Consider the following 26,155-nt stretch of genomic DNA (forward strand, 5'->3'; position numbering starts at 1 on the left):
ATTCTTATGACAGGTTATACTCATATGTAACCATTTTCCCCATTTTTAGGTGCAGTCCATCGAGTCCAAGCTAGACTGCCTACTAGACATATATCAACAGGTCCTCCGGAAAGGCTCTGCCTCTGCCCTCACTTTGGCCTCATTCCAGATCCCACCTTTTGAATGTGAACAGACATCTGACTATCAGAGCCCTGTGGATAGCAAAGACCTGTCCAGTTCCGCACAGAACAGTGGCTGCTTATCCAGATCAGCTAGTGCCAACATCTCTCGAGGCCTGCAGTTCATTCTGACGCCAAATGAGTTCAGCGCTCAGACTTTCTATGCGCTTAGCCCTACTATGCACAGTCAAGCAACACAGGTGCCAATGAGTCAAAGTGATGGCTCTGCAGTGGCAGCCGCCAACAACATTGCAAACCAAATAAATGTGGCACCCAAGCCAGCAGCCCCAACAACTTTACAGATCCCACCTCCTCTCCCAGCCATCAAGCATCTACCCAGGCCAGAAACCCTGCACCCAAACCCCGCAGGCTTACAGGAAAGCATTTCTGATGTCACCACCTGCCTTGTTGCCTCCAAGGAAAATGTTCAGGTTGCACAGTCAAATCTGACCAAGGACCGTTCTCTAAGGAAAAGCTTTGATATGGGAGGAGAAACTCTGTTATCTGTCCACCCCGTGGTGCCCAAGGACTTGGGCAAATCCCTGTCAGTGCAAAACCTGATCAGGTCAACGGAGGAACTGAATATACAGCTTTCTGGAAGTGAGTCAAGTGGCTCCAGAGGCAGCCAGGATTTTTACCCCAAATGGAGGGAATCCAAATTGTTTATAACTGATGAAGAGGTGGGTCCTGAAGAGACTGAGACAGACACGTTTGACGCTGTGCCGCAGCCTGCCAGGGAAACTGCTTTTGCGTCAGACTCTCTAAGGACTGGAAGGTCACGATCATCTCAGAGCATTTGTAAGGCAGGAGAAAGTACAGAAGCCCTCAGCTTGCCTCATGTCAAACTGAAATAAGTTCTTCATTTTCCTTCTAGCATAGCAGTTCCTTTAGCCAGACATATCATTGCATGAACTATTTCGAAAGCCCTTCTAAAAAGTTGAAATTGCAAGAATCAGGAAGAACACGAAAGAAAGTTTATAAGCCCGTTATCTTTTAATTGCATGAAAATGCATGTTAGGGATGGCTGAAATTCCAAGGTACATCAACATTAACCCACTCATTTAGTAATGTACCTTGAGTTAAAAATCCTGAGAAACCAAACACTGCTAATGCTTTGGGGTGTGTGAAAATGTCAAGATTAGGTCATTTAGAAGATTTGACTCTGTGTTTTGAAATTATGGGAGTAAACAACTTCAAATTTCAGGCGTTTCTGCTTTGTGATTAAATACAAAATACATTTTCAAAATTAGGCCATAATGTATATGTAAACACAATGGCTACCATCAACCGCTGCTAACAAGGTATCAAGGAAAGCAGAACTTGGGAATAATAATAGAAACGGCTGCTTATTTCAAGATATATTTACCAACCCATTCCTATCCAGTCATTTTATTATTAATGTAATTTGAATGTCAATCTGTGTGCTTTTGGTGATTTAACGCTGTGGCAAGCAATTTTGCACATCATTTTCATGTTGTTCTTTAGGACGAGAATGTTCTTCAGTTAGAAAGTGTGCAAATAATGAAATTCAGGGCCAGTGGGGCAAATAGACTATTTGATACATGTGAGTTCATGGGAAGGTATTCCTCGATGGCTAAATCACCTTTATAAGTGGTCGACTTCTACACAAGCGAATACAATACGGATGAGTAGAAGGACCAGTGCGGCTGGGCTGATCTCTCTGCAATGGCGCCATCCCCGGCTTGCTGTAGTGTCAGAAACCATTCCTGCCGAATTGACAGGCAGGATCCTGGGGAATTAGACATTGGAGTGAGACTGAAACGGGAAAGGCTTGAAAAGAATCCAGACACAACACCAGGAAGTGGGTGAAGTTAATGAAAATAGCCTCACCCTCAGAGGGTAAAGAGAGGGAGAAAAACAAACCAAAATAGAAGAACTTGATCTTTTTAGAAAATGAATATTACTAGGGAATCTCAACTACCTAAACATCCCTTCGTCTTATATATAAACAGAGAATTTTGCAAGGTATTTATTTTTTAATACGCCCTGAATGTTTTTTGCTATTATGTAATACATTTTGCATACGGAAGGCTATAACTAAACTTCCTTTACTTTTTATACTGTAGCAAACATTTTCTATTCTCCCCCAAGAATGTTGCCCCAAATCTATAATTATTGGTTCCGTTTCTGGTATATACATTTACAGTTAGAAGCCAGGTACTCCTGGCTGGGTCTGCAAATCAAAACACTTAATCATATAGCCGCAGCAGCAAGGACCCAAGGGAAACAAAGTGAAAGATGCATTTACCAGAAAAGCAAGCCACGCTGACTGCTTGTTGGAAACCTCTCTAGCTGTCTCAGAACTTCAGCCAAGGTAATGGCATTAAAAAAAGCAAGGAGAAGCCAGAGAGCACTTCAGTTCAGTTAAACTCCAGCCACAGAAGGACTTATGAAAGGAAGAGTTTTTTTCCTTGGCAGATAATGCTCCTCCAAAAAACTTTCATCAGCCAGGAAGACAAAGCAGGGATAGCAACTGGCTGTCCAAAGGCAGGAGGAGGCCCTGAAATCCACCAGTCCTTCCCAACTGTCTCCCCCAACTGGCTTTCTCCACCCCTGACTCTCCTACTCTTCCTCTCCAATAACTTATCAATTCCCTGCCACTCTTTTGCTCCTGAACTTCACCAGGCCTTACCCAGTCTCCATCCCCAAGTAAGCGACTTCTCTGCTCTTCCTCAAATAGGCTTCTCAACCTTTTAAAACCCTTGCCCCTTTTGATAAGCACTGAAATTTTAAAAGCTTTCTCTTCTCAACCCACCTGGATTCTAGCATCCTCCCCTGGAGTGTATCATTCAGAATCTTCTTGGCTGCTGGAGACACACAGAAGTTAGGGTCTCAATTCTACACTCCAGTTAAAAAAGATTTTATCAAGCTTTTAAAGCAATTATTTTCATTTTTGAAGCACAGAATTTTAGTAAATTATTAAATGAAGTTTTTCACCTACTATGTCTCTCCTCAACCTGAAGTTGCGACACACTCTCCCAAAGAGGTTGGACACACACGCGCGCACGCACACACACACACACACACACACACACACACACCATTCCTCTGACCTAAAGCCAGACACCTGCCATGCACTCTGCAGGCTCTCTCCAAATATCAGTCGAGGAAGAGGAGGGAGGCAGCAACTTTCAGGTAGCACTGATTCCTGGACATACTCTGTCCTGGGTCGAACCCCACTGGCAGCAGGAATTCTGAATGTATTGGGGACCCCTCCTTAGGCCTCTTTAGGCTTCAAACACAGTATTCATCCAGCATTGTTGAAGACTGAAGATTCAGAAACAAACCCTAAATGCATCACTGAGGTCTTAATCGTAGCAAAATGTGATAAACCATGATGTGAAAAACTTTTATACATTGAAGCCATGACCATTTTGTGTCTATCTTACTCTAGCACAAAAACTGTTGGATGTTAAAAGATAGTCGTGCTGTATGCAAACTGTAGGGTTTTGTCTGTTGTGCTACTCTCGACAGAGTTGAGAGGGGTCTCCCATTTACACTTAGCAAAGTCCCATTGGTCCATGCCAAATGGTGTCTTGAAGCACAATTTAGCTGAGCACTGAGCAGTCACATGCTCAGAAGTTTGTCTGCCTTCTTCAATATGTAGGGTTGATGAAGCTAACACGCACTAGCAAACATCCCTTCTATGAGGTTGACTAAAAATATTGCTGTGTCTGGTCTAAATGTTTGCATTTTGTTCAACTAAATTAATATCTGTAGGTTGCAAGTTTTGTTTTAAGTAAGACACTTTATTGAGTTTTTAAGTCTTTATCTCCTGTTCAAAGGTGCCTTTCTCACCTCCCATTGACTCAGTGATTCTGAAAGTTCATAATTTGCAGGTGAAACAAGTCTAATAGGAGGAAATCAGGCACAAAGTGACTAATTCTCATGCCCATTTGCAAAGCAAAACTACAAGAAAGGATGAAATCTGAGCAACTAAATTAACGGATCACTTCATTCAACCAGACTGAGAAAATGTCATAAACATTAATGTATCTCCCCAGAAGCTGATATTTTTTGCCTTAAATGACATGGTTGTGTTTTTGTAAGAGAAACTTAATATAATTATGTGCATTTTAAGTGAGCAGTTCTAAAAGTCAAGTATGACAATACAGTCGTCTGTTCCTGAAAACAAATAAATCAGGAACATCATACCCATCTCAAGCTATCATTGAAATGTAATTTCCTTTGCTCTCTTTTACTGGGATCATTTGTTTTAAAGTAAAACATTAAAAATATGTCTATAAACAGTTAGCGTGACTGTTTTTATCTGGAACTAACCGGTTGGTTCTGAACTCACTGGGCCCAGTGAGCCAAATGGGGTGTGTACAGATTTTGGACTAAAATATAAAAGTTCCCTTTCTGCAATGTGAGTGAAGAAACCATTGGTAATTTGGGGAGGGGGAGATTTGCAAATGTTTTTGAGGGTGTATCATAAGAAAATTAGGGGCGCCTGGGTGGCTCAGTGGATTGAGCATCTGACTCTTAGCTCAGTTCAGGTCTTGATCCTGAGATCATGAGTTCAAGCCCTATGTTGGGCTTGGCACTGGGTGTGAAGCCTACTTAAAAAATAAAAAATAAGAAAAATTAATTTGATATTGATCAAAATTCAGGTAAGTAGTGCTTGTGTATTAACTAGACACATGTCACATGTGCTTTGTATTAACTCTAATAAAAGGGTTTGCTAAACAAGTGACAGGAAATCACTGGGAGACCAGGCAGGTGCCCAAAGCTGCAGCCCCTGGCTACCCAGAATTACCATTTTTAGCTTCTAGCCAGCAACACCATACCAAAGAAGGACTTGAAAGTGGGGGATGGGCATTGAGGAGGGCACTTGTTGGGATGAACATTGGGTGTTGTATGGAAACCAATTTGACAATATATTAAATAAATAAATAAATAAAATAGCCCATTCCTTCTATTCTCGTAGGAATTTTGCACTAAGTATCCATGATTAATTCCAGCGGAATTATTTTAAAGGAAGCTCTGAATGTTAGGACTCTGGACTACAAGGTAACAAAGCCCTAACAGAAGCATTTGAGACAAGAGGAAGAAGGAAGAAGGAGTGTTATCCCGGAGAGCAAAGTGAGGGGACTTCCCACCACGGCTCTAATGAGACCAAACACGTCTATGCCTATTCTACCACCTTCTAGAGATGAGTGAAAATAAAACTGTGTACGGAACATGCCTGCTTGACCAACTTAAAAGTGTAAATCACTTCCAAACACGTTTGAACTTGTTTAGCACTACCTTTCACCCCCACCACTTAAAAGCAAAATTATACTTCCGACAAATACTGTATCTTAACCATAGATAAAAACAGGTTCCCAGGGACACCTGCATGGCTCATTCAGTGAAGGATCCAACTCCTGATTTCTGCTCAGGTCATGATATCACGGTTTGTGAGTTTGAGCCCCACACTGGGCTCTGCACTGGTAGTGCCGAACCTGCTTGGGATCCTGTCTCTCTCTGCCTCTCTCTTTGCCCCTCTCCTGCTCTCTCCCTCCCTCTCTCTCTCTCTCTCTCTCTCAAAATAAATAAATAAATAAACATAAAAAAAAAAATAGGTTCCCAGACCTTCGAAACTTTTATTAGTGTGGCTTTCACTGCTTCAAAAATGTGATGCAAGTAAAAATTGTTTTTAAAAACAATTTAATTTTAATTACAACAAGGCTTCACTTTCTAGCCCACCTAATTGCAAATTATACATTTCGAAGCAGAAATTTATCAGATGTATTGTGTGTAAACTATAGATTTATGCACTGCCATGGAAATTACAACACCACAAAACTGGTAAATGGCAAAATGTTTTTGTTCAAATAAATAGAAAATCCAGAGGTACACTGGTATGACTTACTTCTCTTTGCCCATGATTCACTTCATGTCTATCATAATTTTAAGTCTGGTGTGCTCTAGGAGAGACATCACGATCCTAGCATTCTCATATCCTGCCACAACATCTACACCTACTTTTTCAACCACATGCATTTTTTCTTATTTTTAGCGATGTTCATCTCTCCATTATTTGCTTCTTCTTCCTTCACCTACATTAGTGTGACTTCCTTCCTGGATTGCCAGTCCCTGCGCATCCCTGTGACCCCAAGTAACGAAGTATTCATGCATCCCCTTACTGCCACTCATTCTCATGTGAGCCATGAAGACATCACACCAGAGACGCCTGGGTGGCTCAGTTGGTTAAGCTCTGACTCTTGATTTCGGCTTAGGTCATGCTCTCACATTCGTGGGTTCAAGTCCCATGTTGGGCACTGTGCTGACAGTGTGAAGCCATGTAATCCTTACCACATTACCACAGGTAATATATCCAGGAACACTCTGGATGAAACAACCTTAAATATAAGAACATTTTTGGGGTGGCTGGGTGGCTCAGTTGGTTGAGTATCTGCCTTCAGCTCAGGTCATGATCTCACGGTTCGTGAGTTCGAGCCCCACATCAGGCTCTCTGCTGTGCATGCAGAGCCTGCTTCAGATCCTCTGTCCTCCTCTCTCTCTGCATCCTCCCCTGCTTGTACACGTTCTCTCTCTCTCAAAAATAAATAAATAAAAACCTTTTTTTTAAACTTTAAAAATATATATAAGAACATTTTATTATCTAACACAGTTGAAGTCCAGAGGTAGGATGGCATAATACAGTTTGCCCAATTACATCTTCAAGGTTCCAGGTTCAACGTTTTTATCTCTACTGTCTTCCTTGTCAGGATAGTATTGATGATTCTTCTCTTGTCCACAAGATGGCTGCCAGAGGCAACTGCTGCCACACACACCCTTAATCACAGCCAACAGGAAAAGGGAGGAGGTGGGGAGCCTGCCACTCACCATGGAATACAAATCCTTTCCTGACACTTGATCAACCTAAAACAGGTCACATGTTCATTCCCTTTTTTGTGCTTTGCTTTGTTTTATTTAAATCCAAGTTAGTTAACATATAGTGTAGTATTGGTTTCCAGAGTAGAATTTAGCAATTCATCACTTACATATAACACCCAGCGCTCATCTCAACAAGTGCCCTCCTTACTGCCCATCACCCATGTAGCCCATCCTCTCACCAGCAACCCTCAGTTTGTTCTCTGTAGTTAAGAGTCTCTATAGTTTGCTTCCCTCTCTTTTTTTTAATCTTATTTTTTCTTCCCTTCCCCTATGTTTATCCGTTTTGTTTCTTAAATTCCACATACAAGTGACATCATATGATATTTGTCTTTCTCTAACTGGCTTATTTCACTCAGCATAATACACTCTAGTTCCATCCATGTTGTTGCATATAGCAAGATTTCATTCTTTTTGATGGCTGAGTAATATTCCATTGTGTATATACACCACATTTTCTTTACCCATTCATCAGTCAATGGACATTTGGGCTCTTTCCATAATTTGGCTATTTTTGATAGGGCTGCTATAAACATTGGGGTGCATGTGCCCTTTTGAATCAGCATTTTTGTATCCTTGGGATAAATACCTAATAGTATAATTGCTGGGTCATAGAGTAGTTCTATTTTTAATTTTGGGGGGAAGCTCCATACTGTTTATCAGAGTGGCTGCACCAGTTTGCTTTCCTACCAACAGTGCAAAAGTGTTCCCCTTTCTCTGCATCCTCACCAACATCTGTTGTTTCCTGAGTTAATTCTTGAGGCTGGTAACAGTCACCAAGTATCTGCCCTGATTGGCTTGAGCCAATCACAACTCCCCTTTTGGAACTAGGGAGAAGGGACCCACAAAATCATAGTTCTATTGGAAGAAAAAATTTAGGCAAAATATATATTATATACAATATAAAATATAATAAATATATATATTTTTTGTCATACTATATATTTATAGGTAGTTACTATTAGATGAGAAAACTAGTGCACTGAGAGATTACTAACTTGCTGAAGATCATAAAGCTTTTCAGTGGTAGACCTCGGTTTAAATACTTGTAGTCTCACTCCAGAGTTTGAGATACTACTTTTTTTTTTTTTTTTTAATATTTATTTTTGAGAGAGAGACAGACAGAACATGAGCAGTGGAGGGGCAGAGAGAGGGAATCACAGAATCTGAAGCAGGCTCCAGGCTCTGAGCTGTCAGCACAGAGCCCAACACATGGCTTGAACCCACAAACCATGAGATCATGACCTGAGCCAAAGTTGGACGCTCAACCAACTGAGCCACCCAGGCACCCCTGAGATACTAACTTCTACATTTTGTTTGTTTGTTTGTTTTTTTGTTTGTTTGTTTTTGAGAGAGAGAACGCAGAGGGAGGGGCAGGGAGTGAGGGAGACAGAGGATCCAAAGCAGGCCCTGTGATGACAGCAGAGAGCCAGATGTGGGGCTCCAACTCACAAAACATGAGATCATGACCTAAGCTGAAGTCGGTGCTTAACTGACTGAGCCACCAGGCACCCCACTTCTACATGATTAATATGTGAGTGTGCCCATACAGAAGTCTTTGGTGAACTGGATTTAGAGATCAGAATTACAGTCCCAAGAAGACAGAATGTTAATTTGATAATTCCTAGTGTGAAACTTAATTGAGGGAGAAAATAGTCTTTTTGCAATTGTCTTTTTTTGTTTGTTTATTTTGAGAGAGAAAGAGACAGCACATGCAGGGAAGGGGCAGAGAGAGAAGGAGTGAGAGAATCCCAAGCAGGCTCTGTGCTGTCAGTGAGGAGCCTGATGTGGGGCTCCATCCCACAAACCACAAGATCATGACGTGAGCTGAAATCAAGAGACAGACACTCAACTGACTGAGCCGCCCAGGCACCCTGAAATTGTCTTTTTTAATAAAAGCTTTCCTTCTACTTTGTGAGCCATTAATATTTCAATTATCAATTAGAAAGTAAGCATAATGTTCCCTTTGAAAATAGTATGATTGGCTTTCTTTCCAGCCAGACTGTTTTTCTACTATGAACCTATTCTTACTTGTGTTTACAACTGGCCAAAAACTATGAAATTAACAAATCTTGAGGGGTTTAAAATAGACTCCAAATTCAACCACTTCCTAGCACTTCCACCACTGCACTGTATGTAGTCCAAGGCACCATCTTTCCTCACCTGCAATAGCCTCATTGTGAGATCCAGGCTGCTGGAGGAGGAGAAGTTCAAAGTGAGGACATGTTTAGCTTGTCATAATCTTGACTAGAGAGATCCAGCTGTGGATTTGCCATTCAGGAAAGTTCTAGAAAGGAGATTTAGGAATGCTTATTGTCAATTTATTCATAGCTTAAAGGACTTCAGGATCTTTTGCTCCTGGAACACCCCATCACCACCCCCGAACATTTAGCAATCAAGGACAATGCCTGGGTACCTAAGGTTCTCCAGGCTGCCTGGCTGCCTACTTCAGCAGGCACTTGAAGTAGGACCAGTTTCTGTCTCCATTTAGACCCTCCACCACCACACACACACACAATCTCTTCATTTCTTCTCACATGAGCCTACCATTTTTTTAAAACGTTTATTTATACTTGAGAGAGAGAGGGAGACAGATCGCGAGTGGGGAAAGGGCAGAGTAAGAGGGAGACACAGTATCTGAAGCAGGCTCCAGGCTCCAAGCTGTCAAACCGTGAGATCATGACCTGAGCCAAGGTTGGACACTCAACCGATGGAGCCACCCAGACACCCCTCATTAGTTTACCTTTTAAAGTCCAGGGGAATGTTGGGGAGGGTCCCTTCTTTTCTTATTTTTTTTTTTAACATTTATTTTTGAGAGACAGAGCATGAGAGGGGGAGGGGCTGAGAGAGCAAGAGACACAGAATCTGAAGCAGGCTCCAGGTTCTAAGCAACCTGTCAGCCCAGAGCCCAATGCCGGCTCAAATCCACAATCCGTGAGATCATGACCTGAGCCAAAGTCAGACGCTGAACCGACTGAGCCACCCAGGAGCCCCAGGGTCCCTTCTTTTCTGGAAGCCCCTGTCTTCATTCAACCTAGAAGAGCCTGACCAGGCTTCACGTGTGAGAGAAGCAGTTTGTGGGAGAGCTCTTTTCCGTTTCCTTCTCCAGTACTGGGCTGCATCTCTGGGAGTGAGCACAGGTGGCACATCATGGTTCTGAAGACCTCAGTGCTGGACCCGCCCAAAGCCCCTCCTGGGTCAGATAAGCTTATCCAAAGGAAAAAGACAGCACATCAGAGACTTTGTACATGGAGTCACTTACTTTATTGGAAGTGGAAGAACACTTTCTTCCATTTAGGAGACGTGTCTCAGACATATGCCTAGAAGGTCCAAGAGGAACAAGATTAGGTCATAAATTCAAATTTCTATCAATGCCATTTCTCACCAAAGCCAAAACTTTCCCTCACCTCCTAAATGCCAAGGGGAGATCAGTCCTTTATTACTAACAGAGTGAAATCTAATGGAATCTAGGACAACCAACCCATTGGTAGGGGAAGCCTAGGAAAGCCTGAGAGAGAGACAGTCCCACCCACCCTCGTAGGCAGACTGGGCCCTGGCCCTGGCACTCTGGGGGAGATGGCCAGGTCGTCCTTGGTCAGGGCCTAGGTCCAGCCGAACTGCAGCATCTGAAGGTCTGTGGAGACAGAAGCAGGGCTCACAACTAAGACCCAGGGCAGGCCAGGACCCCCAAGGAGACATTAAGCAGTGTTACCCCAACCTGGGCCTTCCTGGCTGTGCCTATCCACACACCTCCCTGCTACCTTGCTGCAATTCCAGACTGAAGACCACCAAAATGGCTGTGGCTCCAGGGCACTATCGTTAAGGACTCACTGGAGTGCCTGGATTTCCGGCCACCCAAGCGATTCCTGAAGAAACCAAGATGCCGCACAGCTCTACAATTCAGCCAAGGACATTGACCTTGAGCCTGCCAGTCAGAGTCCCAGCTCCCCATGCTCCACATCATATCACATAGCCACTGCCTTGCCACAGGCAGTCCAACTATGGTGACGTGGGTCTGGCATGTGGCTATGAACCAACCTTCCAGCTAAATGAGGGTGTAGCTGTGCACCTCAATTCAGTGAAGGTCTATGTCTAGGTGGCCTGCAACCAGAGGAGGGACGTGTGAACCTCCACCTCTAGGGGTGTGTGCTCTGGGACAGATTGTGGCAGAGTAGGGGAAGGTTGGAAACCGGGGAGGGGGCATGGCATAGACAAGAGCCACCCAACAAAGATGCACTCCTCCTGGTTCTCTTCCATGTCAAATACCAATGGAAGGGAAAAGTTCTCAGGAGATACTGTCAACCATGGCTTCCTGCTGCAAGCCCTCGTATCCTTGCCCTGAATTGCTCATACCTGGTTTGGAATAGGGGCAAGCTAAAATGACCTGTCAAAAAAGAACCTGGAAGAAGTCAGGATAGGCCCAGGACCTGTGCTAAATATTGGCACCTGAACAACCCCACATCTTGGACAGCCTTAGGGGAAGGGCAGCCCATGCCTACAACTCCTTTCAATAAAATCCATCCCAAGTAACTGTCTAATCGGAGCTTAATCCTTTCATGCCAAATTGTATTATCTCCTCCCTGCTTGCCTCTCTGATGTCCAAGAATACAAAATTATCTTCATTCTAATTTCAAAGAAATTTTGGAGCATATCTACTGGGCATGAGTGAGGGCAGGGATTGAGGGATGGAACACACTAGAACAGGAAGATTCCAAAATGGCCTCCCTAGATTTGGACAGGCACTGTTTTAGTTTGCTCACACTGCAAAATATTATAGACTGAGGTGGTTTATAAACAACAAGTACCGCGACGCCTGGGTGGCTCAGTTGGTTGGGCAGCCAACTACAGCTCAGGTCATGATCTCACGGTCTGTGAGTTGGAACCCCATGTAGGGCTCTGTGCTGACAGCTCAGAGCCTGGAGCCTGCTTCCAATTCTGTGTCTGTCTCTGCCCCTTCCCTACTTGCTCTTTGTCTCTCTCTCTCAAAAATAATAAACATTAAAAGAAATTTTTAAACAAGTACTTATTTCTCACAGTTCTGGAGGCTGGAAAGGCCAAGATCATGGCACTGGCAGATTTGATATCCGGTAAGATATTCCTGGTTCGTAGAAAGCCTTCTTTTCACTGTGTCCTTACATGGCTGCATGTCTGAAGGGGCACTCAAGCTTTCTGGGGCCTCTTTTATAAGGACATGAATCACGTTAATGAGGAGGAACTTTCCCAAAGGCCTCACCTCCTAATACCATCACCTTGGGGGTTAGGAATTCAATATGTGAATCTGGTGAGGCATGCAAGCATTCAGACCATAGCAGTTACTACCAGCCAACCAATGATTACACATGTGTGGTCAAACCTGAGCTTATTTGGTGTGCTGCTTCAAGAAAGAAGCAACAGTCCAGAAATACAGAGCCTCTTTATACAGAAGAGTTGTGGAGAGCCTATTATAGGATTTGACTGGGTGATTCTGAGGGCTGTTTAGAGAAGCAGAGGCCAGTTTTGTAAAAATAGGGCAATCTGGTGATTATCCTGATGATTTTTATGTAGGAGGTAGGTTAATGTGGTCTTGATTGAAGAGTGTCATTGTCTCTGTCTCGTTGTACACGTAGTTTGTAGTAAATGGCCTTTCTACATCTTGCTGCATCACAATCGCTGAGTGGTCTTGACTGGTTAAAGTATTCTGCAAGAGTCGTTTATGTTTAGTAGGGAACATTAGAGTTTACCTTCCAGCTGCAAGTTCTTAGGGTGTTTTTTTTTTTTGGTGGTTTTTTGTTTTTTTACTTTTCCATCTCCCCTTTTGACCAAAGGACATTGGCCAGCCCTCAGGACATTCATCTGCATGGTTTAGATCCACACTATCACCAGAATCCATTGATCACAAGGCTATTTGGAGAACACTGTCTGCATTTGTACTGCAGTTAGTTTCGCATGAGTCTTTTATTACAAGGTGAGATGCTGAATTATTTAAGAACATAATGACTTCACAGTAGCATTTAATAGGGACACCTGTGGATAGGGACACCTGGGTGGCTCAGTTGGTTAAGCATCTTGATTTTGGCTTAGATCATGATCTCATGTGAGTTCATGGGTTCAAGCCCACTGACAGTGTGGAGACTGCTTGGGTTTCTCTCTCCCTCCTCTCCCTCTCTCTGCTCCTCCCCCGCTTCTGCACGTGCATGCATGTGCACACTTGTGCACTCTCTCTCTCTGTTTCAAAATAAATAAGTAAACTAAAAAAAAAAAAAAAAAGACTGGACAGGATACATGGGTCAACTAAAATACAGGTAATTACTGGAAACAAAGTGATTATTAGTCCTATTAACAGGTTGCAAAGGAAAGAGCCTAGATTTCAAACCCAGACCATGAAATCAGATCCCCAAATCCACCCTAATGTGTTCTAGAGAGCCAGATAGTCTTTATTCTAACAACTACTAACTGCTCTACCTAACCAATAGTGTTTTAGGGAGGTGCTACAAGCAGTGTTTTCTATAAAGCAAAGGTCTTAGCTAGCCAAGAAGAAACCAAAGGCCATTTAATCATCCATAACCACCATGAAACTTTAATTTAATCTAGTTTATTGGACCTCCAGAGCAGAGGTAGTGTCATTTATGACTTCTCTTAGGTTCAAAGACAAATTTTGTACCAGCTTTTCTTGTTGTATTATTCCTACTATTGAAATTGCAGTGGGAGTCAATTACATCTCCTGGGAGCTCTTCTGAATAGTCCATGCTTCCCTTGTTTCAGGTCTCTCAGTATCATTCTTAGAGAAACAGTTCCTGTAGGAGTAGATGCTTTAAATATTGCAAACTCTCTAAAAGTTACTCCATACTATTACACAAAATAGGTTTGTGTAATAATCAGGTGAACGCCTGATGTCCACATAAAACGTAGTAACTTACTGTTGCACAAATTGAATAGGAAGCACAAGTATCATTGATCACAATGGGAGCAGGACAATCATTAGTCCCTTAAAATGTAAAGATTCCTCAAGTGGAGGCTGGGGAGTCACTGAAGACAACAGACCAATACTGCAAGGATAACCTTAATATTTGTTTTTATTCTATAATCTTGTTTCATGAGTCAGGCTAAGTATTGGGTTCAATGTTCAATATTGATAGAGCTGAAATCTAAGATTAATACTGTCAGGAAGATTCAAATTCCAGAAGGGACTCGCAGAAGAAAATCTATTTTTTTGAAGTGTTGAAAAGAACAGCTATTAAATTTTGGTTAGTCAAATCTGGTGTAGGATGACAAATCCATTAATCAATTACATTTAGAACAATATCTATAGCCTGGACACACACACACACACACACACACACACACACACACACAGAAAGAGGTTTGCCTCTCCTCAAGTGGAAGAGAAATATTACAAAGGATTAAGATTAGAAATGTAACTATGAGAAAGAATTATGAAAAATTTCTCTTCACCTCTAGGGGGCACCAAAGTACAATGATAAGTATAGCAAAATAAAAAAAGGAGGGCAGAGATACCAAAAAATTTATCTTGTTTTATTGCCTTGGGTTGAAGCTCTCTACTTCACATCATTGGCTTTATATGAAGTTCTTGGTTTGGTAGTCTTCTTCCAAAGATCAGTTATTCCTGGAGGATATGTAAGAATCCTTTAAGGTTTCTCAATGAAATTCTTTCAACTGAGGCCAGAGATAATTTTTCCCATAATTTTTGGAAGTTTAGTCTCTTTCAAAAAACTAAATCTCCAAGTTTCCAAGCATGCAGAAGCTAGTTAGGTAGGATATTTGGGGAATATTGCTTATACTTACTGATGATAAATTTGGGCACAAAAAAATGAATCCTTTGTAATACTTAGAATTATATGCTTACAGTTATAAATTATTGGATTATTACTTTCCTGAAGTTCCCTGGCATGGCCTTTTCATAAAGGACATTTTGGAGCTGCTCTTTAGTACAACAACAGTGAAATGTGCACCCCACATCACCAAAGAAATCAGTTAGATTTCCTTAGGTCCAGAATAACAATCAAGCAATTTACCCTCAGAGCCTTGGCTATCCATCAGGAGTATCCTCAATCTATCCTGTAAGTAAACAATAGCCAGTACATACACCATCACCGGGGGCAATTTCTTTGGTCAATGCTTGCTTGGCATAGTGATAAGCTAAGGTATTTCCTTGGAATTCTGGGTCATTACACTTTGAAGTTAGCTTCCTTCAGTTGACCAAATATACAGATGACAAAATATATATATCTCAGATATATTTAGTCTTCATCCACAGTTCCAGAAAATGCTTCAGAACCATAAAGGGGAAATGGGTGTCTTGTTATTAATGAAGGTGACTTTTGGACCCCATCCAAGGGAGGCCACTGGTTTCCAGGAAGACCAACCATGTGATTGAAGAGTGTGAACTTTCAGTCCTACCCCCTCCACCCCCAGTCTCTGGTGGAGGGAATTGGGGCTAGAGGTTGAATCAGCCAATGGTCAGTGACTTAGCCAATTATGACTATACAATGAAGCCTTCATTAAAACCCAAGTGGACAGCTTTTTTAGTCTTTTTTTTCCCCCTGAAAGCTTCCATGCCTGGGGAACCAGAAAGCTCCCACATGCTGCTGAACCAGGCCTCATGTTCCATGAGAACAGAAGCTCCTTGGTTAAGAACTTCATCCTATGTATCCTTTCATCTTGCTGTTGATTTGTATTCTTTATCTTATCCTTTAATAAACTGATAAATTTAAGTGTTTCCCTGAGTTCTGTGAGCAACTCTAGCAAATTAATCAAACCTAAGGAGGATGTCTTAGGAACCTCCAATCTTTAGCTGGGCTGTCAGAAGCACAGGTAACAGCCTGTGCTTGCTACCTGCATCTGAAGGGGATAGGGATGGGGACCAGTCTTGTGGGACTGAATCCTTAACCTGTGGAATCTGATGCTATTTCCCAGTAGACAATGTCAGAATTGAGTTTATTGGACACCCTGCTGGTATCCAAGAATTGTGTTGTATGTGGGGGAACCCACCTGATACACACACACACACACACACACACACACACACACACATTGGAATTGGGTCCAGGAACTCTAAAAGAGTCACCAATCTGCAGAATTTTCTTTTTTAAAATCAATGTGTTGATAGTTATTGTCAATCTGTATAATGAACAAGGGTTGGTTTGTTTTTCACTTTAGAAGTACATAACGATTTTATTAAAATTAGCCCAAAAAAACTCAACTTTTATTTTGATTTGTCAGTTTTTTATATTCTAATTTGGCAACCAAAAAAAATTCATAATGTTTGAGTTACTCAAAATTTTAGAATGTGAAGCAAACCTGAATATTCTATTTTTTCCTTTATAAACTAAAAGAGAAAAAAAAAAAAGGTATCTTAGAAGTTTGATTATTTTGGATTTGGGGGAAATTTTTAAGAAAAAGAAGTTACTTCAACAATAGGAAACATGGATTTAAGGTGCACTTTGAAGATAAAGCAAGCAAGATTTTATGACTTAATGATTTTAAGCAAGTAGCTCCAAAAAAAAAAAAAAAAAAAAAAAAAAAGCTTTTTTTGGGTCAGGTCATGATCTCCCAGTTTGTGGGCTCAAGCCCAAAATCCAGCTGTCAGCACAAAGCCCACTTGGGATTCTATCTCTCTCCCTCTTTCTCTCTCTCTGCTTCCCTCCATTGCTCTCTTTCAAAATAAATAAACATTAAAAAAAATAGATCATTGCTTTCCTGTGGTTCCCTGGTATGGCCTTTGTGTTGGGGGGCAAAAAAATTTCAAAACATTTGTAAGTGATGCCAGTATTATCAGGAGGCTTCAGTTTCTACTCCGACAAAGTTAACCTTCTAGTTCACTTTCTACGCACGTTGATATTCACTTTCTGAAACATCAACCCTTTGGTGAAATAAAGCTACTGTTTCACTTTTGTGATGAGAATTTTTAAAAATCAGATTTGGAGTGCCTGGGTGACTCAGTCGGTTAGACATCCAACTCTTGATTTCCACTCAGGTCAAGATCTCACCGTCAGAAAGATCGAGGCTCACCTGGGGCTCTGTGCTGTCAGCAGATAATATTTGTAATTTTACATGAAAAAATTGATGTTTTTTTCAAAAACAATTTTTCTACATTGAATTTGATTTTTTTTTAATGTTTATGTACTAGTTTTTGAGAGAGAGAGAGAGAGAGAGAGAGAATCCACGTGCAAGTGGGGGAGGGGCAGAGACAGAGGGAGAGAGAGAATTCCAAGCAGGTTCCACACTGTCAGTGCAGCTGGAGCTCTCTCTCATAAGCTGTGAGATCATGACCTGAGCCTAAATCAAGAATCTGACTCCCAACTGATTGAGCTACCCAGGGGCCCTCAGGGAAGTCCATTTCTTATTCAGCATCTCTATCACTCTGCCAATCTCTGGCTGACAATAGAACAACATTTTCAACTCCCAGATGACTTGAAAATATAGAAAAAGAATCTTGTAGTGATGATGTGAGTAGCTCCTAATATCAATTCAATACCAGGTTATTGGATTAATCTTGATAATCTCATTTCCCTTGCTGGTGACCTGAGTAGGAAATGGCATATGTCTCAGTTTTTAAATGAGGTAAAGCCTAAGAAGCTTCCAGAATAGGTTTTCTCATTTCTGAAAAGAGACATAAAAATGATTTTGTCCCTCCTCTTCTTCTAGTGGTAGGGACTACATATGATTTGGGAAAGAGCTATAAGCATCTTGCTACCAGCATGAAAATGAAGCCAACACAATATGAAGTGGGAGGGGAGGAATACACAGAAACTGGATATGATCCCTACTTGGACTTACTGTTATTGGCAATGTTTCGTCTCTACTGGTTTTTATCTATCATGGGGTTTTCCCCCAGATTTTTTGAGGTATTATAGAAAATAAAAGTTGCATTTATTTATCTGTACAATTTGATACTGTTTGCTATTCAATAGATAGTTACTGATTCCATCCTATAAGGGCACTTTGCAGAACACTGGAACCCACAGGTGGTTCCTGCAATTGAAGGACCTTATACTCTAGCAGATAACCTTAAAAAGCATCTGGAAATGTCATTTTTTATTGAGATATAATTAGCATATTAGTTTCAGGTGTCTAACATAATTCAATATTTGTATTGCTTAAGGAAAAAAAAAAAAGGGTTGCCTAGGTGGCTCAGTCGGTTAAAGGCCTGACTCTTGGTTTCAGCTCAGGTCAGGATCTCACAGTTCATGGATTCAAGCCTCACATCAGGCTCCATGCTGATGGTGTGGAGTCTGCTTGGGATTCTCCCTCTCCCTCTCTCTCTCTCTCTGCCCCTCCCCTGCTCAGTCTCTCTCTCAAAATAAATAAACTTAAAAAAAAAAAATCCAACCAAGTAAATAGCTTCTGAATAAGACATATAATTCTCTTAAAGTACCTGGGAGGGAGATGGGCCATGTTCATTCAGAACCATGATTTTTAAGTTGCCCCTTCCGCAAGAATTGGCAACCTGATGAAGGATAAAGTAGTCTAAATTCTGTGTTTGGGAATCTATGGTCACGATATAATATATGCACTTCTGTCCTAGTCTCACCACTTCCACTTCCTAACCTGTAAAAGTGGAAATAATAACTGTATCTTCCTCACAGGTTGTTATAAATTACTTAAAAAGACCACAATTTGTCATATTAGCTGTTTGATACTACAGAGGTAATCCTCATACAGGTGCATCCAGTGCTGGGGAACATGAATCTCTCTGAACTATACCTAATGTTGGTGAGCAACGTGCTTTTCATACTCCCACAGTTTTGGTAACATTAATTATCAGGAAAACAATGGAACTCATAGATGGCCACTGTTGGAATCCTGCTTCCTCCATGCTCAGCCACAACGACATCAAACCTCCTGACCACAGGTTGGCGCTAGGCACTGCTGGGACTCTGTTGCCCTACCCGGATTTGAGGGAGCCAATGGGCAAGCGCTCCTGGAGTGGGCGGAGCCTTCGAAGGGACCAACCGGGCTGTAGACAGACTGCGAGCAGTCTCGTCCCGCCTCCCGGCCACATGGGATTTTTCTCTTCCTGCGGATAGCGGCCCAGGCACGAGCAATGGCGCCGTACCTGATGACGACCCAGTATAGATCGCACAGCCAAGGAGCCAGCAGTAAGTGTTCCCATTACGCGAACTGGCTCCTTTTGCACACTCGACGGGACTGGTGCAGGTTTAAGCACTTTCTGAAACCATCAGTGCTTCACGTGGAAGCACGTCGGCTAGAAAAGATTTTCGGTGAGTACACGCAAATCTTTACCACAGGGCCCCACCTTGGTCTCCGGTAACCACATTGAACCACCCACCGCAGACCTAAGGCAGTGGCTAGTGTATCCCAGTGACCTTCCCCCCCCCCACCCCTCCCCCGCAAACTCCTGGTGTGGGCCCCCCCTCCACCACCCCCCCCCCCCCCCCCCCCCCCCCGCTAATCCCTTGGGAACCCTCCATTCTCCACAGGTCCAAGTAGAACCCTCCTCCCAAGGTTCGAACAGGAGTTCAAAGTCCTGCTCCGGATGGGAGAGCCCGACTCCGAGGGCAAAGTTGAAATCTTTATCATGGGGAAGCGCCGATACCGGAAGCGTGCCAAAAGCCTGCTTCGCATTTTGGCCGCGAAGCCAGAAAGGAAACTGTATGGAGGTGAGGAGCATCCTGTGCCGAGGCACGGGGTGCCGCGGACCTGGGCTGTGCCACGGGAACTTTCACTTCTGCCACTCCCCTCCCACAAGCCTGGGACTCCTTTCACATCCTGGGACGCTAGGATTCCTAGGTTTCTAGGGGAATCACAGAAACCCTAGAATACGGCACTGTGGGAGACAGCTGGCAAACCCACGGAAGGAAGAACCATAAGGAACTCCTACCCTAGTCCCTTCCCACCTGTCTTTTCAGAAGTTGGGGAGGAATCCATCTGGACCCCACTTGCTGAGATAAAACTGGAGCCTGAGAAGTCCTGTACTCAGGGATTCTCAGACTTCAAATGAACCCAAGAGCACTGTAGAAATGCGGGTTGATGGGGCGCCTGGGCGGCTCAGTCGGTTAAGCGTCCGACTTCAGCTCAGGTCATGATCTCACGGTCCGTGAGTTCGAGCCCCGCGTCGGGCCCTGTGCTGACAGCTCAGAGCCTGGAGCCTGTTTCAGATTCTGTGACTCCCTCTCTCTCTGCCCCTCCCCTGTTCATGCTCTGTCTCTCTCTGTCTCAAAAATAAATAAACGTTTAAAAAAAAAAAAAAAATGCGGGTTGTTCACCACCACTTCCCCCAACCCCACCTAGGAGACCCCACTTAGGAGTTCGGCATATTGGCAAACCAAAACCTCTTTGTTCTCAGTCTCCTTACCTATAAAATGGGTCTAGTTGTTGTAACCTACATATAGGTATTTCCCAAGGATTGAAATGAATGAATACAACAAAGCACTTAGAATACATAGAAAATACTTGATAAATATGAGCTGTCATTATTTTGTTGGGTGTTCTGGGTGATTCTAACATAGGTGGCCTGCTCTAAGGTGACCAATAAGGTAGACTCAGCAGTGTTTTCTGTGGAGTCACTTTCCCTGTTTCCTTTGTGTTCTCCTGGACAGTATACTTGCTCAATTCCATGCTTTTCTTACAGGCATAATGATGCTCAGCCTTAAGAAGTCTGTTAAAAGAGAGGATGTTCATTCCAGTGCTTCCCTCTCCACTGCAGTGATGACCAGCCTGGATGAAGCCATGCAGTCACTGGAAATAGGTTCGGAGACTGTCCAGGAACCTGTTACCAAAACAGTGTGATCTTTGTGATCAGGACCTTAGTGCAGGGGAGAGTGGTCTGAGTCAGGAGACTTACCCTCAGAGGCACAGTCTAACTCTGCCTTTGCTCCTGTGACAAAGGGGAAACTAGTGTCAGTGCTCTACCCACCTTTCTCCTGCGTAGATGCTTGTTTAAAGGTTCAAACATGTTGTAATTAAAAAAAAAAAAAAAAACTTTAAAAAAACATTTATAGATACATACATAGATATACATTAGTATTGTCAAAGAAAGCAATCTTGGTTTGCTTGCTCCAAGATGGGAAAAGTAAGAATTACAAATGGCTGATTCTAACTTTCCATAGTGTTTTGTATTAGGTGAGTGTGGCTAGAATCTTTAATGTTCCAGGGCACTTTTGTAGATTGGGAAGAACATTACTGTTTATTCTTTCATTGATGCTAATTTAAAAAATAAAATGTTTCATTGATATTAAACAAGATTTAGAAATCAGTTCTTAAGTGTTGAAACATTGATGACAAACTTATTCCATTCTTCTTGGCTTTTAGTGAAAAAGAAGCCTATTTTCCTTTGTCATGTCTTTTTTAATAGCTTGAAAAGCAAAACACATTACTACAGAATTTATTATGACTAGAACAAAAGCATCTATAAGTGTTCATTATTCCTGTAATTCCAAATAGGATAGGTTTCCTGGATTAAATCATTTTATTAGTTACTTTACTTTCTCAGTATTATCATAAATAAAAGGAAAAGGATTCCATCTTAGCCTGAATTTGCATATCCTGGGTTCACTGACCAATTACCTCTGGATCAGATCCCAAGAATACCATTTATGGAGCATTTGGTGTAGGTCAGGTTCTGTTTAGTGCTTTATATACATTGTTTGACTGGATCTTCATAATAATCCTATGAAAATAGATATGATTATACCCATTTTACAGATGTGGAAAGAGCAGGGTGAGAACATCAAATAATGGGTTGTCCTGCTTATTTATCACTTTTCATGTTGATATATTTTCACACTACACTATAAACTCCTTATGGCATTATAGGGATGATTCAGTTTTCTTTTACCCCTGAGGCCCTAGGCAAATAGTTAAATACTGGATTATTAACTTAGTTACAGTGATTGTCTTCATTTACTAACCAGTCAGCCCTAGTTAATGCAAATAGTGGTGTTAATAAAAACCAGGTGTACAATGTGACCATTTGACCATGTATGAATCCCTGTATATGCTATACAACATCAAAAGTCGTTAAGTTTCATAATAATGTAATCAGGAAAAATTATTGTTTTTCCCCATTTCCCTTAGTGGTAACATGGTACTCCAGATTCAGCCTACAGAATTGAGGAAGCTTCTGGCTGGGTTTAAAAATGTCTCTTGCAGTAGGTACTTAGGGCCCACCCAGGCAGCCCTGTAGGAAGTAGCCAGGGTCAGCCACTAGCCCAAAGGCACAGGGTGAGTAAATTGGAGGTTCCAGGAAAGCTCCTCTGGCTCTAGGTCATGTCACAAGACCCTAGGAGAGAGAGGCCTGGCTTTACCTCAGGGCCTCAGCAATGGGCTACAATTTGCAAGAGTAAGGCCTTGAAGACCTTCCCAGGCAGAAATGTGGAAAGTTTGTTTATAAACTTACATATCTTTCAGCTTGGTCATAATCATATACACTCTTAGGAATTCAAATTTGAGGTAGACTAGGGCAGCATTCAGGTGCTTTGGAACCTCAGACATCTGTGGATCTCAAAGACTGGCCCCCTGCCACAGGGGGTGTTCTTTCTGCTCTGCCATGTGGTCTTCGTCAGTGACCTCAGGGTTCTGACCCCACTGACTCTAGGAGTGGTAGGGTTCCATTTACAGGTGCAAGCCCACCCTCTCTCTCAGACTCCCCTCACTTCCCCTCCCCCCTCACCCTCCTCTACCTCACTCCTGGGAGTACCTGAGAGATGCAGAGAAAGCAGCTTCCTGCCAGAGCTGCCTGGGCCCCTTTTTATAGTCCATATTCACCTGCTATAGCCTTGGGACTTCAGGTTTCTTGTTTCTCTCCTTAAATGATACAGGCTTTGCTTGATAAGTGTTTTTGTCATTCTGTTGTCTTTGTCATGTATTGACCTGGTCTATTTTTTTTTAACTTTTGTTTATTTTGAGAGAGAACAAGTGAAAGAAGGGGAGGGATGGAGAGAGGGAGAAAGAGAATCCCAAGCAGGCTCTACACTGGTATTGCAGAGCCCAGTTCAGGGCTTGAACCCATGAACTGTGAGATCATGACCTGAGTTGAAACGAAGAGTCGGATGGTCAACTGACTGAGCCACCCAAGTGCCCCAACCTGGTCTATGAATAGTTCACAACTTCTCTATCGCATTTATATGGTAGCTGTTTTCTTAGAACATTTAATCCATTAGTATTGTGAGGCACCATTGGACCATCTCTCTGTTTTGTTCTTTTGCATGTGATCATCATTGTTGCTCATTCTTCCTATTCTTGGTATACTTACAACTTTTTCACATTCCTTTGGCCTAGTCACAGTTTACTAAATCCACCCTTCTCTCTATAGAGAAAATGTGCATACTTATATTTGATAGCCATTATCTATACTTAATCGAAGAAATAATACCCAGATATTTATCCTCCTACAATAATTACAGATTAAACATATCCATTTATGTTTCTTATTTATGAATTACAATTATCTTTAAATTTGTACATTAACTTACCACTTAGGTCATGACTAAGAGTGAGGGACTGTAAGGACCAAAAACTTTTCCCTTACCTTCTAGTTTCTTTCTAGTCACTAAAGTGACATAAGACAGATTAACAGGAGAAAAACGAATTTCATATGTATGAAATCCCCAAAGACATGAAACCCAAAGACAGGCAGTGGAAGCTTATATGCCATCTTGAGCTAAGGAGAAAGGGGTAGGGGTCTCAAGCGTCAAACGGGAGGAAGATGAGGCGCCTAAGTGGCTCAGTCAGTTGAGCATCCGACTTCAGCTCAGGTCATGATCTCACAGTTTGGGAGTTCAAGCCCCGCATCAGGCTCTGTGCTGACAGCCTATTTCTCAGGTTTAATGTCTTTTTTTTTTTTTTTTTTTTCATCTCTTTACTGGACTCTAATGTGGCTTTAAATGTAAAATTAGATATGTCTGCCATTCTCCCTGGAACCTCCAGCTTGGGGACATTTTTCTTTTTCCTAAAGTATGTCCTTTAAAAGTTCCATTCGGGGACCCTGCCCACGGCCCTGACCCCGACCCACCTAGGTATGGCCCGGCACGTATTCCTCACGGGGTCCCCAGGAGTTGGAAAAACAGCGTTGGTCCAGAAAGCCAGTAAGATTTTAAAATCCTCTGGTGTGCCTGTCAATGGATTTACGCAAAAGTCAGACAGGGAGGAAATAGGATTCAACGTTGTCACATCATCCTGCACGCAGGAAGTTTGGTCTAGAATTGGGTCAGAGCCTCTGCCTGGAAAACGCCAGTGCCGAGCTCGGCAGTACGTGGTGTATCGGACTCCCTCGGAGCAGTCGCCACTTCCGGTCTTGAGAACGCGGGTCCCAGCAGAGGCCCAGGGCAGAGGGTGTGTGTCATGGATGAGACTGGGAAAGTGGAGCTGCTCAGTCAGCCTTTCGTCCAGGCTGTTCATCAGACGTTGTCCACCCCCGGAGTGTGTAGTTCTGGGCACAATCCCACAACTAAAGGAAAGCCGCTGGCCTTCGTGGAACAGCTAAGAAACAGGTACGATGTTCGGGTGTTCAGCGTCACCAAGGAAAACAGAAACCACCTTTCACCAGATACTGTGACGTGTGTGCAGAGTGGCAGGAAGTGAAGACGGTTTGCGGCCCTGCCTTGTGCACTTGAAGAGATGTGCGGGTTCACGCGTAACCTCATCAGTGCCCCGCCAGTCAAAGATGTAGGCGTTGGTGCTTAGGAAGCCTTGTGGGCTTTTCCAGAGAAAGCCTGACAGCTGTCCTCCATAAAATGTTGAAAAGATCACTTGGCCTTAATACTCGATTGACGCTCCAAGATTAACACTCTACTGTGGCTTATTTATGCTGAGGGGTTTGTTTATTTCCTCTTGCAGTTGTGCATATGATTTTGGTAAGTTATGAAATGAGAAATGGCTTTCAGAGTATTAGATGGAACTCACCGCCATTGAAGTTTATAAATGTGTTCTGGGGAAGGAGGAGAAGAGTGGTCCCCACCTAATTCGTATTGCATGTCATGAAAATTAAATACCTCCAGGTGCAGCTGCAGCTTAAAGGGATACCAGTTAGTTGGTTTTTAAAAATAGTTCAGAAAAAAAGCTGGTTTAGGTCCTCCCCACCCATTTCATTGTTTATTTGTTTGCTTGTTGCTTAATAAAAATAAATGTGGTGGTTGTAAATAAATAAATATTCCATTCATGAGGGTAAACTCTTATTTTCCTCCCAGAAAAGACCTTCATTCCACCTGTGTTCTTAAAAGGAGAGTTTTGCTAGATAAACAGTCTTCAGTTGACTATTATTCTCTCTCAGCCCTTTAAAGTTCTTACAGGGTCTGGCTGCCATTACTAATTAAGATTTCTGCCTGGTCTAGGGTCACCTGGGTGACTCAGTTAAGCCTCCAACTCTTGGTTTCGGCTCAGGTCATGATCTTGAATTTCACAGGTTGGAGCCCACATGGGACTCTGCACTGAGAGTGCAGAGCCTGCTTTGGATTCTCTCTCTCCCTCTCTCTGTGCCACGCATTCCCTCACCCCCTCACGCTCTCTCGCTCTCAAAATCAACAAACTTATAAAAAAAAGAAAAAAAAGATTTCTACCTCATCTAATTGTTTTTCTCCTGAAAAGGCTTTATTATGCACAGAGGTGGGAAAGGACTCAGGACTCAGTCCTTGGCAGCCGCTTTCCTCATGGCAGCCAGGACAGTACTCAGCTCCCCTCTCTTCCTCTTGGCAGATGAGTGTCTCCACCTTTTTCTTGAACCTCTGTTCCTGCTTCCCCTTAGCTCCATGGTGAGCCAATTGTATGTGGCAAAGCTGCACACCTCTCAGATCGTGTCCCAAGTACTTGATGTGTTTGGTGAGGCCCCCAAGGCAGTGGTAGCTGTCCTCAGCTAGCTTCATGTTTCAGTCACTGTGTCCCTTGTTGAGGGTCACAGCAGCCATGGGGTAGCGCAGAGCCCCATGCTTCCTGGAAAGGTGGTCTAATTTTTTTTAATACCTGTGGTGCTTGTCAATATTTACCCCTCTTCATACTAGATTTTATCAGTATCTTCTTTGTTTCTTGGTAAGGCTTGCAAGAATTCTTCCTACTAATTTTTTTAAATAAACTTAATTTTTTAGAATAGTTTTAGATTTACAGAAAAATCTTGAAAATAATACAAAGAATACCCATTTACC

At 42.6% G+C, this 26,155-nt stretch overlaps 3 protein-coding genes and 1 pseudogene across 5 annotated transcripts in view; 3 read left to right on the forward strand and 1 right to left on the reverse strand.

Moving 5' to 3' along the window:
• Window positions 1-4,433, forward strand: part of KCNQ5 (potassium voltage-gated channel subfamily Q member 5) — a 514,433-nt gene extending 510,000 nt beyond the window's left edge. For all 3 annotated transcript variants that reach the window (XM_060615936.3, XM_060615937.3, XM_060615939.3), the window contains one exon: window positions 50-4,433. In XM_060615936.3, coding sequence (XP_060471919.2) covers window positions 50-1,012 — 963 coding nt within the window. In that variant the 3' untranslated portion in view covers window positions 1,013-4,433. The remainder of the gene's footprint in view (window positions 1-49) is intronic.
• Window positions 4,434-10,355: 5,922 nt separating this feature from the next.
• On the reverse strand, window positions 10,356-13,786 carry KHDC1L (KH domain containing 1 like). Its single transcript, XM_060617199.3, is given in 5 exon segments — window positions 10,356-10,381; window positions 10,595-10,695; window positions 11,021-11,147; window positions 11,264-11,399; window positions 13,757-13,786. Coding segments are annotated over 5 exon segments (420 nt in total).
• Window positions 13,787-19,030: 5,244 nt separating this feature from the next.
• LOC132667282 (uncharacterized) lies at window positions 19,031-21,276 on the forward strand. The gene is made up of 3 exons (XM_078447090.1): window positions 19,031-19,282; window positions 19,502-19,681; window positions 20,653-21,276. Exons 1-3 carry the CDS (start codon window positions 19,105-19,107, stop codon window positions 20,808-20,810), a joined length of 516 nt encoding a protein of 171 aa, XP_078303216.1. The 5' UTR covers window positions 19,031-19,104; the 3' UTR covers window positions 20,811-21,276.
• A 2,760-nt stretch (window positions 21,277-24,036) lies between these two features.
• Window positions 24,037-25,570, forward strand: LOC132667277 (cancer-related nucleoside-triphosphatase pseudogene; annotated as a pseudogene).
• The last annotated feature ends 585 nt before the right edge of the window (window positions 25,571-26,155 follow it).

Source organism: Panthera onca, chromosome B2 (genome assembly GCF_046562875.1).
Source record: "Panthera onca isolate mPanOnc1 chromosome B2, mPanOnc1 haplotype 2, whole genome shotgun sequence".
Classification (NCBI taxonomy): domain Eukaryota; kingdom Metazoa; phylum Chordata; class Mammalia; order Carnivora; family Felidae; genus Panthera; species Panthera onca.

Bases quoted from the DNA above. Each gene is read 5' to 3' on its own strand.
- LOC132667282 (XM_078447090.1), top strand. From the start codon at position 19,105: ATGGCGCCGTACCTGATGACGACCCAGTATAGATCGCACAGCCAAGGA. The intron at 19,283-19,501 runs GTGAGTACACGC...CATTCTCCACAG, and splicing joins TCGGCTAGAAAAGATTTTCG to GTCCAAGTAGAACCCTCCTC. The intron at 19,682-20,652 runs GTGAGGAGCATC...CTTTTCTTACAG, and splicing joins AGAAAGGAAACTGTATGGAG to GCATAATGATGCTCAGCCTT.